The 13,360-nt window shown below is 43.2% G+C and overlaps 1 protein-coding gene across 1 annotated transcript in view; it reads left to right on the top strand.

Annotated features, from left to right (window-relative positions):
- NLRP13 (NLR family pyrin domain containing 13) overlaps positions 1-11,556 on the top strand; it is a 34,808-nt gene extending 23,252 nt beyond the window's left edge. Inside the window, exons 9-12 of the mRNA XM_045531834.1 lie at positions 1,693-1,863; positions 6,216-6,386; positions 9,255-9,425; positions 11,151-11,556. Coding sequence (XP_045387790.1) covers positions 1,693-1,863; positions 6,216-6,386; positions 9,255-9,425; positions 11,151-11,271 — 634 coding nt within the window. The 3' untranslated portion in view covers positions 11,272-11,556. The remainder of the gene's footprint in view (positions 1-1,692; positions 1,864-6,215; positions 6,387-9,254; positions 9,426-11,150) is intronic.
- The last annotated feature ends 1,804 nt before the right edge of the window (positions 11,557-13,360 follow it).

The raw sequence follows: 13,360 nt of genomic DNA, 5'->3' as shown, positions 1-13,360 counted from the left end.
GACCAGGTGATGGGGGTGATGTGGCTGTCCCTATAGAACAGGTGAGAGGGTGATGTGGCTGTCCCTCTAGACCAGGTGAGGGGTGTGATGTGGCTGTTTCTATAGACCAGGCAACGGGGGTGATGTGGCTGTCCCTACAGACCAGGTGATGGGGGTGATGTGGCTGTCCCTATAGACCAGGCAACGGGGGTGATGTGTCTGTCCCTATAGACCAGGTGAGGGGGTGATGTGGCTGTCCCTATAGACCAGATGATGAGGGTGATGTGGCTGTTCCTATAGACCAGGCAAGGAGTGTGATGTGGGTATTCCTGTAGACCGATGTGAGAGAGTTGCCCAGGATGAGAGCAGAATTTGGGGATATATTTGAAGGTAGAGCCAATGGGGTTTGTTGATGGCTTAGAGGTCATTTAGGAGGGAGTGCCTCCCAGACGATGGACTTGGGAAAAGGGTGGGGCCATTCCCTGACATGAGGAAGTCTGGGGGCAGAGCAGGGTCCAGGTGTGAGGAGCTTGGGTGGTGACATGGGAGCTTGTGATGGCTATCAGACAGGCACGTGGAGATGTTATGAGCCATTGTACATAGCACTGCAGGACACAAGGGGCTTGCTGGGTAGGGATGAGAAACCACGTAGGTGGTGGATGCTAAGTGAACATTCTTAGATCTCTTCTCTGGTTACATTATGCTGCTCTGCTGCAGATGTGGAACAGATGGAGGGTTGGGTTTTTCTGGGGATTGGATATTTGTCAGATGAGCATAAAAGAACAGAAAAGGCCAAGGTTCTTGAGTTGCAACCAAGGAGGTGATTATGGTGAAGAAACGTGGAAATCTGAACTGGCTAAGGAGTGAAAGGTTAGCACTCATCTAGCATTGAGTCTCAAAGGGCCAGAACATTAGTAGGTGACTGATACATAGATCATATCAACTATGTCACAATGTGTATAATTGTCACACATTTACAATTATAATTATTATAACAATTGTAATTATAATAACAATTGTAATTACATGTGTTTACATGTAGCTTGTAACATATACCATAATATAAAATACATATTATTATATTTTTATAAAATTTATTATACATTAACACAACAAACATACTATATATCAGTTATATACTACTTATATATCTAATATATAATCTCTATTAAGTAATTTACCTTCTATAGCTTGTATTGCATACTTTTTGCCAAGTATTGTCTCAGGCACATGTTTTGCTCATTGGATCGTTGACAACTCTATGTGATAAACCATTAGAATCTCCACTGTAGACTGGAGAAAATGAAGGCTGATGAGAATAAAGGCCCTTGCTGAGGGTCACAGCTAGTGATGGGTGAGCCGCACATGAACCCACGTCTGCCAGCGCCAGAGCCTGGGCTTTCTCCCCAGCTGCCTTGGAGCCATTGAAAATTTTTCCCTTTATTTTTTTCCTAAACCAGCCACTGACAAGAAGCACGTGCTTGGTGTGCTCATTGTGTAAATCTGGACAGGGAAAGGGTTAGGGTTAAGGTCAATGTAATACTCAGCAAGCCTGCACTGGGGCCCACAGCATCCAGTCTGAAAAGGAGGAAGCTGTGGTTCAGGAGCGGCCCCACTGGCAGACTCAAAGGAGGGAATTGGGGGCTCCTGTTTCAGGTGCCTCAGTCTGGGCTGCTTTCCTGAATGCCTGTCTCGGTGGCTCTCGCTCTGCAGACTTTGGTTTTGCCAGCTTGGAGCACTCAGTTGCAGGCACTTGTCAGCCGCTCTCCTTAAGAACAACAGTTTGAAACACCTGAACCTGAGCAAGAACAACCTGAGAGATGAGGGAGTGAAGTTTCTGTGTGAGGCCCTGAGTCGTCCTGAGTGCAATCTGAAGAGCCTGGAGTAAGTGTTGTTGGCTCCTTCTCGCTTAGTGAATGGGTGGAGAGCAACGGGAATTGGCCTACAACTGCCCGAGTTCCTGATGGGGTTTGAGTGAGTGAGCCCTGGGTGTGGAGACCATCCTTGCCATAAGGAGCTTGAGGTTTTGTTGGGGGTGTGGGTATGGGCGGTGGTGCCTATGGGGGGGTGTGGAAATGGAATGACTATTAAGGACCAACCACAATGTGCATGTCAGGATCCTTCAAACCACCCTTGGGTTTGATGATTCACTAAGTGGGCTCACAGGACAGCCTAGAGTCGTGTTCATAGCTGTGATTCATCATGGTGAAAGGACGCAAGGCAAAATCGGCAAATGGACAAGGTACGTGGGACAAAGTCCAGAGCAAACCAGACACAAGCTCCGAGGGGCAATCACACAGGATACCTTCAGTTTCCCTAGCACCTAGCTGTGACAATACATTCACAGTGCTGTTTACCAAGGTAGCTCATTAGGGACTCAGGGCTCAGGGCTTTTATTGGGTGCTGGTTATATATGCATCTCCTGCCGGCAGGTACCAGGATTCCAGACTTCCAGAAGGAAAGCAGGTGTTCAACATAAACCATGTTGTTTGCATAATTTAGGCACAGTAGCCATTCTCTTCAGGGAGTGGTGGGGGCTCTCCTGAAATTTGAGTTTCCACGTGCTAGTCTAGAGCTAATCTTCCAAGCAGACAAGATTATCTAAGGATAGCTTTTTTCCTCCTGCGAAATATATTATCCCGTGTTTGATATAGAAGTTAGAAATGAGCTCCAACTCATCCTAGTTTGCCAGTCATAATATAAATAATTTTGTATATAATTTCTGTCTGTGCCTGTTTTTGAACATATTGTCCATATCAGAGTTCCAGAAAGGCTTATGACCCCAAATAGCAATATAGGTGGTGGTGATATTAAAAAAAAAACATAGACATAGGATGCTAAGAAATTTGGAAAGCTTTGTAAATAGTTCTTATTTCCTAATTTTCATAGTGCTGGGAATATCTTAATGGCCCCAAATGTAGCTCATCTATACTTAGACAAAATTGAATATTTTTGCACTGATAATATAGGCAAGTAAATTCACAGGATTAAAGGTTGCTCTGCTGTACAATGGGACAGCCACTCACCAGATGTGGCTGAATTTAAATTAATATTAGTGAGAATTAAATATGATGAAAAGTTCAGTCTCAGTTGTACAAACCACACTTCAAGTGCTTGGTAGACACATGTGGCTGGCAGCTACCATAGTGGACATCATGGGTATAGAACGCTTCCATCATCATGGAAGGTTTTATTGGGGTTTGCTGATTCAAAGGGTGGACAAAGTCCACCCTGACAGTGCTCCCCAGACATCCAGTTTCCCTCCCTTGGGGTCATCAATGCTTTAAGTTTCCTTTTATTTTTTTAACCTTTCCAGAGGTTTTCTGTGCATATAAGTGACTATATGTGTTTTTACTCAGCATTTATTACCATGAAGCATACACCCCAAACAATATATCTGAGAATGTTACCCATCAGTACAAAACAGCCTTCATTCTTGTATGATTACATAGTAATTTGTTGAATAGATACCCTGTACTCCTTATGAATGCTATGGTTGTTTCCAATCTTCTGACAAAGGTATTAAAGTTATGCCATATATCTGTTTACCTGTACCATTTTGGACACATGTAAATAGATTTGCAGAACAGGTTTCTAGAAACAGAGAGGCTAGGCCAAATGGTATCTGCAGTAAAATCTTAAATGGGGATCGCCCAGTTGCCCTCCGCAGATGTTGTACCAACAGTCCCACCAGCCAAGAGCACCCATCACCTAAATCCTTACAGTGTTCTAAACCCCCTTGATCTTTGCACATTTGAGAGGTAGGAAAATGTTAGTTCAATGTAATGTTTTTAATTCTTCCACAGGATATTTGAAACTTAGATAACAGTAGGGAGAATAGCATATAATCAACTGCATTCTCAAACTTCAACAATTATTGATTCATGACTAATCTGCTTTCTCTTAAAACCTCAACAAAGCTCTCCAAGATTATTTTGAGGCCAGCCAAGGGGTCATATCTCTTCCTTTATAAATGCAAAGTATTTATTTATTTGTATCTGTGTTAGTAAGAATACAATGCACACTATTTGGGTGATGGACACACTTATAACTTTGACTCAAACTGAACAAAAGCAATTCATATAACCAAAAAAAATTGTACCCCTGTAATATTTTGGGGAAAAAAAAGATCTCTATGATGAAAACTTAAAAACTCTAAAAATAAAAGAGAATGAAATTGAGTTTGTTCTCAAATGTTGAAAATCATTTACATAAACTTCCACATGAAAGACCTGTTAAGATTTGCTGATTATTTTTTCCTTCATTATGTTTTTGTTTTTTCCCTACTGAGTTGCTGGCATTCCCTTTAAAAAAATTTTAATTTTAGACCGGGCGTGGTGGCTCACGCCTGTAATCCTAGCACTTGGGAGGCCGAGGCGGGTGGATCGTTTGAGCTCAGAAGTTCGAGCCCAGCCTGAGCAAGAGCGAGACCCCGTCTCTACTAAAAATAGCAAGAAATTATCTGCCCAACTAAAAATATATAGAAAAAATTAGCCGGTTATGGTGGCGCATGCCTGTAATCCCAGCTACTCAGGAGGCTGAGGCAGTAGGATTGCTTGAGCCCAGGAGTTTGAGGTTGCTATGAGCTAGGCTGATGCCATGGCACTCTAGTCAGAGCAACGGAGCGAGACTCTGTCTCAAAAAAAAAATTTTTTTTAATTTTTTATAGTGAATTGACAATTTATAATTGTATATATTTATGGGGTACAAAATGATGAAATAATTAAATCAAGCTAGTTGATATATCCATCACCTCACATACTTACCATTTTTTGTAGCGGCAACATAGAAATTTACTCTCAGCAATTTTGAAATGTACAATACTCTTAACTATATCTGACATACCATCCACTAGATCTCAAAAAGAAATCATCCATATTCATCCTAACTGGGATTTCGTACCTGTTGACCCTCATCTGCCCATTCCCCTCTACCTGCAACCTCTTAACTAGGGAAATTTCACTTTTTGGGGTATAATTTGCATGTATTATTTATTATGTTGGCAGTTTTCTTAGAGTTGGCCTTTGGTTTTTAACCATGTGGACATTTCTCATGTAGTCAGACTTTTCCTCTTATGGCTAAAGGATTTCTCTCTCCACATTAAGGTGTCAGCTTTCCAGTGCTTCTCTCTCCTTCCACTCCCCTTCCATCTTTCTCCTGTCTCTTTCTTGTCCCTCCCCACTCACCCCAAACCCTCTCCAAATATTCCCCTGGATTCATCATTCCGAACTTATTTTGGTATAGTAATTCATTCTTTTTTTATTTTTTGAATTTAAATTTTTTTTTAAATTTCAGAATATTACAGGGGTACAAATGTTTAGGTTACATACATTGCCTTTGCCCCACCTGAGTCAGAGCTACAAGAATGTCCATCCCCCAGACAGTGAGCACAGCACCCATTAGGTGTGACTATACCTGTCCGCTCCTCCCCACTCCCACCTGCCCAACACCCAATGAATGTTACCGCTATATGTGAACATAAGTGTTGATCAGTTAGTATCAATTTGATGGTGAGTACATGTGGTGCTTTTTTTCCCATTCTTGGGATACTTCACTTAGTAGAATGGGCTCCAGCTCTATCTGGGATAATACAAGAGGTGCTAGATCACCATTGTTTTTTGTGGCTGAGTAGAACTCCATGGTGTTCATATACCACATTTTATTAATCCACTCATGTTTTGATGAGCCCTTGGATTGTTTCCACATCTTTGCAATTGTGAATTGTGCTGCTATAAACATTCAAGTGCAGATGTCTTTTTTATAGAATGTCTTTTGTTCTTTTGGGTAGATGTCTAGTAGTGGGATTGCTGGATCAAATAGTAGTTCTGCTTGTAGCTCTTTGACGCATCTCCATATTACTTTCCATAAAGGTTGTACTAGTTTGCAGTCCCAAGGTGAGATTTCTAGTGTGTTTTTCAGCTCAACTGTTGAACTCAAAGGCTGGAAAACATGTAGTGTAATAGCCAGTACTCGAGTGGTAAATATCAGAGATGCCCTCCACACTGTCAAACCTGCAGATGGCACAGGGAGGGGAGAGTGGAGTGTTCTGTGCCATCTGATTTCTTTCATCACAGCTAAACAGAGCACCTGAGTGTGTTCTGGCCCTTCAGGGTTTGGGATGAGGAGTCTGGCTTTGGCATCTCTTCTTTCCTTGGAAGTGAGATGAGCTGGAGTATACAAAGCAAAGCTTAAGGACTCAATCATTTTTCACCCTTTCGTACGTTCTTATTTTGCAGTTTGTCAGGCTGTAGCTTCACAGCAAAGGGCTGTCAGGAGCTTGCTGATGCTCTCAAGCATAATCACAATCTGAAAATTTTGGATATTGGGAGAAATGATCTTCAGGATGATGGAGTAAAACTACTGTGCGAGGCTCTGAAAGCTTCAAATTGTGCATTGAACACTTTGGGGTGAGTTGACACTGTTCTCCGTGTAGAAAGCCTCTTCTCTCTACTCCTGCGGTGAGGAGAGGATAATATCAGGGTCACCTGGGTGGGGGTTTGGAAGGTGAGCAACGGACCGTAGGGTGGTGTTGTGCACCCAGCTACCCAGGAGACTGAGGCAAGAGAATCGCTTGAGTCCAGGAGTTTAAGGCTGCCTGTGCTATGATCACACTTGTGAATAGCCACTGCCTTGCAGCCTGGGCAACAGAATGACACCTCGTCTCAGGGAAAAAAAAAATAGGTGAGAAATGGCAAAGGATAAAGTTCTCCTTTTAAAAATCTCTCCTGCTTGATGAAAAGCTCCAAGTTTAGAGAAAGTGTTTTGCTCTTGTAAATCCTTGGAATACTATAAATAAACTCACTTTCAATCAGCACATTTTAGGTACCAGGTGCTGGGAGGATGAAGCATGTTCTCTGCACTGTGAATCTTTACTTCTAAGGGGAAGACTGATTTTTTTTTTTTAACTTGTGCTTGGCTAAGATGGTTTTACTTCAAGCCATAGAATTTTTGGCTAACTGTGGCCTAAATGATAGCCATTTCTCACATAGGTAATGGTTCTAGGGTTGGTTAATTTGATAGCTTGATAATGTTTTTGGAAAGGCTCTGTATCAGAATTTGTTAGAAGGTATTTAACGAACCTATGCAAATTGTGAAGAACCTCCAGCATTGTTGGGGTGAACCAGCCACCTCAAACCTCTATTCAGAGATTGTTAAATCTACTATACAAACACCATGAATTAAACTGTTGGTTAAAACATCAAAGAACTGACTTGGTCTCTCACAGACCTTTAAAAAAAAAAAAGACATGCATAGGTTGTGCCAAATTTAAGATAGTTTGGCAGAACTGCATTCTGAATCGAGAAGTTCATCTTTACTCCAAAAAAAATTAGATAGGCAATTTATTGAAGGACTATTTCCTTAGGAGAGAGACTCATTCTGACTTTTTCCTTTCTAAAAGGAAGGCTTACTGTTTTTGTGCCAGTGGTGAAGCTGATGTGCCTGAGCCATGTGATGGGCTGGGTGGAAGTGAGGCATGTTTGGCAGCTTGGGGCTTGGCAGGTGCTGATGTTGGGCCCCAGCCACAGGACCCGGACCAGCACCGCAAAGTGCAGCACACACCGCACACTCTAGTTTTCCTCAGAAACTGCCCACGGTTTTGCGATAGACTTTACGTAGGAGGTCAGGTCTTGAGACGAACCTGGAAACATGAGCCTTCATTTCCAAGCCCCTCAAAAGAAGGAAGGGAAGGGAAGTCCTTGGTGGAGGGCAACAGCACATACAGGTGCTCTTTGCTGGGCGGACAGGTGAAGGATGTGTGGTTGGAAAGTGATGTGTCTGGAAAATGGGGTACGACTGAGTTTAAAACAACTGTGTAGGGCAGGCTGTCATTGGAATACTATGTGTGTGGAAGTGGGAAACGTGGGCAATCACTTCATCTTCCAGGAGGGAGCTATAAGGAGGTTCAGGTACCCATTTTACAGATGAAGAGACTGAGGTGAGGCATCACTTAGCTACACCAGGATTTGGATAGGGACCCAGTCTAAGTCTGACTTGGAAGCTAATCCTTTTCACCGCTTCTCTATCCCTTATATATCTTCAGGTGCAAACTTTTTTTCATCCTTTAGGTAAGAGAGAAGCCATCAGATTTATGCGGGTGAATTAGGGTCATGGTTACATTCTACAAAAGAATGCTGGTCTGGTTTAAGCCCTCCCTTGCTAGGTGCTTCTCCCCAGAGGAAGAAATAGATGACATGTTTGCAACAGTTACCACGTTGTGTTCAGTGATGAATCCCTTCCCGATGCCCAGTTCACTTCCACTGAGTCTCATTCTCCAACACTGTGGCCATGAGGGAGGGACACGCACCTACATGTGTGTATACACCCTACTGGGTGTCCCGGAGTCATGTACAGAGGCTTCCATCCTCACTCTCAGCACTACTGACATGGGCTGGACCATTCTGTATCATGGGGGTGTCCTGTGCACTGCAGGGTGTTCAGTGGCATCCCTCACCTCCACCTACTAGATGCAATAGCTCCTCCCACTCCCAGATGTTGTCAGTCTCCTCTGTGGGGGCAAAGTCACCCTTGATTGATAAGCACTGGACTAGAGGATTCGAGGAGTGCTATTAAAGGTACAAGATCTGATTAACAATACATAACATAGTGGCCTTGCATTCGAGACATCCAGACAGACCTCTTTCACATTAAAGCCCCTATTTTTCCTGTCCATCAAATGGAACCTTTCTTTGGAGGTATTCCCTAAATCCCCCCCAACCTCCTCCAACATAAGGAAATAGATTCCCGCCCTCTATTCTTTGTGTGTCAAATGCTGTGTGTGTAACACCTGTCATGTTTCTTTTTAGACTTAGGTAGAGATTTCTGCTGTGTTAAGCTGATCTAATACACTCTGTCAACTTCTTTGTGTTCCTAGCAGTTAGCCAACCACATGTTCAAATTTTATTGAATTTAAAAATAAGATGAAAAAAAGTTTAAAGAGATGGTAGTGTTATTTTAGTCCTTTCAAAGATTTTATAAGTAAATTCACATCTATTTTATACTAGAGTGATTTCTTTCACATTGTGGCAGGTTAGAATTTTGTTTCCTCCTCCTCTGTCAGATAGGGCTTAAAATAGTAACTACCTTTCATAGGGTTGGGGTCTGGATTAAACAGGTTACATGTAAGTATTTAGTGAAGTGTCACATGGTAAGTACCCCACTGTTAAGCAATCTGTTGTAGTACTATTCCCCCCGCCCAGATGTTATATATCACTTTTCTTTCTAATTTCTCAATCTCAGTGGACTGTGGTTTATGCTTCCTTCCCACCCACCCCTAGGTTGGAGAAATGCAATCTGACAGCCGCTTGCTGCCAGCATCTCTCCTCTGTTCTCAGCAGCTGCAACAGCCTCGTTAACCTGAACCTTATCGGCAACGACTTGGAGACCGATGGAGCCAAGATGCTGTGTGAGGCCTTGAGAAATTCAATGTGTAATCTACAAAAACTTGGGTAATCTCCACTGATTTTTCCATGGGGATTTCAAATTTTCTTCAAATTTTTGGCTGGGTACAAGTGGCTCACACTTGTAATCTTAGCACTTTGGGAGGCTGAGGCTGGAGGATTGCTTGAGGCCAGGAGTTTGAAACCAGCCTGGGCAACTTAGCAAGACCCTCTGTTTAAAACTTAATTTTGTTTCATTTTAATTAACTTAAACAGCCACATGTGCATAATGACTACCATATTGCAGGGTGCAGTTATAGAGACTTTTAGGTATTTTGAGAGTCCTCACTTCTCTCATTCCTGTGCCTGCTCTATGTGCCACTCAACCAGCTTGTCTCTCAGGGGCCAAGCTCCATGGCATGGGAGACAGCGGGAAACAAAGGACATGAGCCTTGTCCTTGTGTGTCTTGAGCTCTCAGGGAGAAGATAAATCTGAGACTTGAAGCAGTCTTTGTTGTCCTGAATGCTACAGAAGACACTCTGGGTGGAGGTATAGAGAAATCAGACTGATCGGGATGGTGAGAGGCTTGTCTGATGTGGTATCATTGATCTCGAATCCCAAGGCAGCTGGAAGGAGGAACTATATGTGAAAAGGGGAACATGGGATGTGACTAGAGATGAAGGGTGGGCATTCTAAGGAAGCCGCAGTAGCACGTGCAAAGGCCCTGAGGTTGGACCAAGCTTTGTGTTGCCCTTTTGAGGTGTTGAAAAGAGAATTTAATCAGAACACCCTCCATCTTATCCAGTGCTCTGGAGAGGAGATCGGAAAGGTAAGCGACTGTTACTCCTACAGAAAAATGTTAAACTAGATAGGTTTTAGCAGAAGTTATCTCAGATGCCAAGGGACTTTGCCTACTTTGTGAAGTTAGTCAAAACCTGTACATTTAGGATTTGATGTTATCTGCTTTGCACTTAAGTGGTACATTTAAAAAAGAGTTCAAGGATGGGGACATTAGAAATGAAGGTTCTCCCTTTTCATTGTGTGTGTGTGTGTGTGTGTGTGTGTGTGTGTGTGTGTGTAGAGGGATGTTCAACGGTGGACCCAGACTCTCACTTCCTCTCATAGAACAGAGTGCTCAGGTGTTTTCCAAAAATTTGTTAAACACAGCTAATACAAATGAGAAGAACTATTTATATTTATTCATAAGCAGTGACAATGACCTGAGTTACCCTGACCTGGCCTGTGCCTATTTTGTCATCTTTGCCATGGTTTGCCCATCTTTTGCTTTTTCTCTGTGGAAAGGGGTTCTTGTGCCTTCATATCTCCTCCCAACATCTATGGGGGCTGGTGGGATGTGCCAACATAAGGGTAAACAAACGTTAGTTTTGGTGTGGGGCATCTCTTTCTTTCTTTTTGAGACAAGAGTCTCACTCTGTCACCTGGGACCTGGACTAGAAAGTGCAGTAGAGTCATCGCAGCTCACAGCAACCTCAAACTCCTGGGCTCAAGCAATCCTCCTGCCTCAGCCTCCGGGTAGCTGGGACTCCAGGTGCATGCCATGACGCCCGGCTAATTTTTCTATTTTTAGTAGAGACGGGGTCTTGCTCTTGCTCAGGCTGGTCTCGAACTCTGAGCGCAAGCAATCTTCCCACTTTGGCCTCCCAGAGTGCTATGATTACAGGTGCGAGCCACTGCACCCGGCCCTATTTCTTTCCCTCATTTTATTTATTTCACATTACGTCTGTGCTGCGTCACTTTATGTCTGCACATCTTCGCTGCTTTATTTTCCGCAGGCTTCAAGACGACTTGCACAATATAGTAAGGGAAGAGTTACTGACATCACGGAAGGAGTTATTTCTGAAACTCAAGTGTACTTGGGATTTTAACAACCCTGAAGACAGATGGTGGTGGTGATCCCACGGGTGTGCCACAGCGTTACCGTGGAACGATCTTGGAGTAAAACCTCCAGAGACCCTGACCTGTGTGTTGCTCTGATGTTGCTGTTCATGGGGACAGATGAGCTGTTACCTCCGGAAGCTTTCTCGCCATGGGAGACAGCCTGCTAGACACCCATCTCTAGAATCCTAGTCGAACACTGTGTCTGGTCCCAAGATTATAAGTTGGCTTTCCCTTAAGTCTCTTTTTGTCCTTGGTATAATGTTTTTAATTTTGAAGGTGTTGAGAGGATCCAATAAAGCAAAGGATACAAAAATACCTCCAGGAAGCCTAAAGCCTCATTTCTTACGGATTGAGAGGTAACAGAGGTATGATTATTATCCTGTGATTAAGCCAGATGGACACCCAAAACTACTCCTAATCTGCGTTTATCTCCACTTGTATTGGTTCCCTCAAGAAGTAATAGACCCATCTTCACCTGAAACGTTCCCAACATGCTCTTTGGAACCCAGCAAATTTATACTTAAAACTAGGTTGAGAAGGTGTCTTTTATCTTCTTGTTCTGTCTGAAACGTGGATCTCCCCTGAGGATATCACTTCTCTCACAGCCCTTCTGGGTCATGGTTTTCCCAGACATGGTTGGGACATGGTTGTCCTGTCCAGGTGGCAGACCAAGATGCTGGGGTAAGTGTCCTCTTTCCTCCTTTGCCACTCTGTGATCATTCTCCCCACCTCCCCCTTAGCCCTCACAGGCTCTAGCCTCATGTCTTTAGATTTCATACCACTTGTTCTTGGAAGCCACTTACAGACTCCCGGGTATGCTCCTGGCACTGTCAGCTCTAGAGAGTAGTACAGGCTGGGTATCCTGTATCTGAAATCCCCGATCAGATGGGTTGGGATCTTCTCAGATTTTGGAATATTTACATCACACTTATTGGTCGATCATCCCAAATCTGAAATTCTCCAGTATGCTTTGATGCTCACTTTCCTTTGAGCATCAAAATTTGTTTTCAGAACATTTCGGATTTTGGATTTTTGGATTGGGATGCTCAGCCCACAGGCCTATCTTAGACCTGATTTTAGTATCCATTTCAGTGATTCACTGCATCTGCTCCAGTGATAGCATCTTCCACCCTTTCTCGGCCCTTCGTTCATGCTCAAACTCCAGGTGTTCTTTCCTGATGACTGAAAGTATTTCATGGTCTGTTAAGTAGTATCCTGTCTTCACCTATCACCTGGCGTCTTCATGAGTTACTCCTCCTCTAACCAAAGTTTCATCTGTGGATTCCATTGGTAATTCATTGATACTATTTTTGCAAGAAAGGACCTGTTATGGGCTCTTAAGCACCCCTATACATTCTTGCTGGGCATACCAAGGATGTACGGCCTGACTTTTTAATTTGTTTTTATTTTTACCTTTTATTTTTTGCCAAGGACTTCTATGAGGTTGTATTTGCATTCAGCAAAGTTGAGGAATGAGGCAAACTTTCCAGACTTGTTCTGCTTATTGCAAACTGGTGAATTCCCTATGCTCAATGTGCTTCTCTTACAATCCAGTCAACTGCATGTGCAGTCACCCATCACAGGCCCTTGGTGGCACCTGGAGTTGTGGGACTTGGGAAGTACGGGGAACTGATAAAAACTAATGGGAAGTGCTGGCTCATGTTTCTGCCATGGATGATGAAATTCTGTTTCTGACCCAGGAGTCTCATGTCTTTCACTAGCTTCTATGAACAGGAGCAGGCTAGCTTCTTAGCTCATGCATAGGATAGTATCCCAAATCCCTATCAGTTCTTTTTTATTTTTTTATTTCAGCATATTATGGGGGTACAAATGTTTAGGTTACATATATTGCTCTTGCCCCACCCGAGTCAGAGCTTCAAGCATGTCCATCCCCTAGACAGTGCTCACTGCACTCATTATGTGTGTATATACCCATGTCCTCCTCCCCACTCCCATCTGCCCAACACCCGATGAATGTTATTACTGTATGTGCACCTAAGTGTTGATCAGTTAATACCACTTTGATGGTGAGTACATGTGGTGCTTGTTTTTCCATTCTTAGGATAATTCACTTAGTAAAATGGGTTCCAGCTCCACCCAGAAT

This window comes from Lemur catta, chromosome 19 (genome assembly GCF_020740605.2).
Source record: "Lemur catta isolate mLemCat1 chromosome 19, mLemCat1.pri, whole genome shotgun sequence".
Classification (NCBI taxonomy): Eukaryota; Metazoa; Chordata; class Mammalia; order Primates; family Lemuridae; genus Lemur; species Lemur catta.
Note: the sequence above shows the minus strand (reverse complement) of the source record. Positions and strands in the feature narration are given on the sequence as shown.